At 24.0% G+C, this 1,599-nt stretch overlaps 1 protein-coding gene across 1 annotated transcript; it reads left to right on the top strand.

Annotated features, from left to right (window-relative positions):
- Positions 1-835: 835 nt before the first annotated feature.
- On the top strand, positions 836-1,599 carry PGSY75_0013100 (liver stage antigen 1; the record flags this gene model as incomplete). Its single annotated transcript, XM_018783269.1, has 1 exon — positions 836-1,599. A coding segment is annotated over one exon (764 nt), but the record flags the coding sequence as incomplete, so codon positions are not given.

Genomic DNA, 1,599 nt, shown 5'->3' with positions numbered 1-1,599 from the left:
TATATATATATATATATATATATATATATTTTATTTAAGACATTTAATTTTAAGTTGTAGAAAAATTCTAATGAATCCCCACAATATCATATAAATCGAATATCGTTACCTTTTTATTAAAAAAACTATGTGATATATTGTGTCTCAATATTATTCATAGTGCAATCTGTTAAATTTTCAATTTCATTGTTTTATTGAACTAATTTTTATTCTCTCTATATATATTTCTTTATTATTAATTGAAAAAATAGACATAAATTAAGTAATTTATGAAATTATATTAAAAAATTAAATCAGTACACATCTTTTTTTTATGTAATTTATGCAAAAATAATTTTATATTTTTAAAATAATAATGGAAAATATGTAATTGCGCTTTCCAAATGGTAATATGTTTTAGAGTAAATAAGGAAGATAATGTATTTATAAATAATATATATATATATATATATATATATATATATATATATTTTACTTTTTTTTTTATTCATTTGTTTATTCACGTTATTATGTTTGTCTTTTAGTTTTTTTGGATATAGATTATATTTATTTATTTATATTAGCCAATTTAATATTATAACCTTATGTCATAATATTGAATATGTAATAATAGTTAATGAAAATATATTTTTTACTTATATTTATATGAAACGTCCTTCTAATATAGTAATATATGAAAATAAAAATTTAATCATCTTATAAAAGATTCTTAAAATTAAAAACATGTATATTGTTTAAATTTCTACGAAGATATATATATTTTTGTTTTATCCTTATTTATTAATTCTGTATGTATAATAAAAGAACATAATTTGTTTCCTCTTTTTATTTTAAAATGAAACATAAGCTGTATATCTATTTTTCTCTTTTTCTTTTTAAATGGTATATTTTTCGTATAAATGGAAAACTAATAAAGTCTGAAAATAATGAAAGTATAAAATCTAACTTAAGAAATGGTTCTGTAAAATTTTGGAATCCATCAAATGAAGATAATTACGGAAACAAAAGTGAATTTTTCCATAATCTAAGTACGAACCATAAAAATAATCACAGCGATTTTAATAAGGATAATGATGAATCAGTTTATAACGCAAAAAATATTTCTCGAAACAGATTCAATAATGTTTTAAGAAATCTTGGTGCATCAAGGGATATACATCTTCAACAAAAGAATTTACATGAGAAAGGAAAATTAATTGAACATATGACGAATGATGATGAAGATAAAGAAAAATATATTAAGGGGGAAGAAGAAGAGGGACAAGAAGAAGATCAAAAAGAAGCTACGGAAAGCGAAGAAGCACAAAAAAGAGCTCTAGAGGAACAACGAGTAGCCAAAGAAAAGGAGGAAGCACAACAAAGAGCTCTTGAGGAACAGAGGGTAGCAAAAGAAAAGGAAGAAGCACAGAAAAGAGCTCTTGAGGAACAACGAGTAGCCAAAGAAAAGGAAGAAGCACAGAAAAGAGCTCTTGAGGAACAACGAGTAGCCAAAGAAAAGGAAGAAGCACAGAAAAGAGCTCTTGAGGAACAACGAGTAGCCAAAGAAAAGGAGGAAGCACAACAAAGAGCTCTTGAGGAACAGAGGGTAGCAAAAGAAAA

This window comes from Plasmodium gaboni (assembly GCF_001602025.1).
Source record: "Plasmodium gaboni strain SY75 chromosome Unknown, whole genome shotgun sequence".
NCBI classification, from domain to species: Eukaryota; Apicomplexa; class Aconoidasida; order Haemosporida; family Plasmodiidae; genus Plasmodium; species Plasmodium gaboni.
Note: the sequence above shows the minus strand (reverse complement) of the source record. Positions and strands in the feature narration are given on the sequence as shown.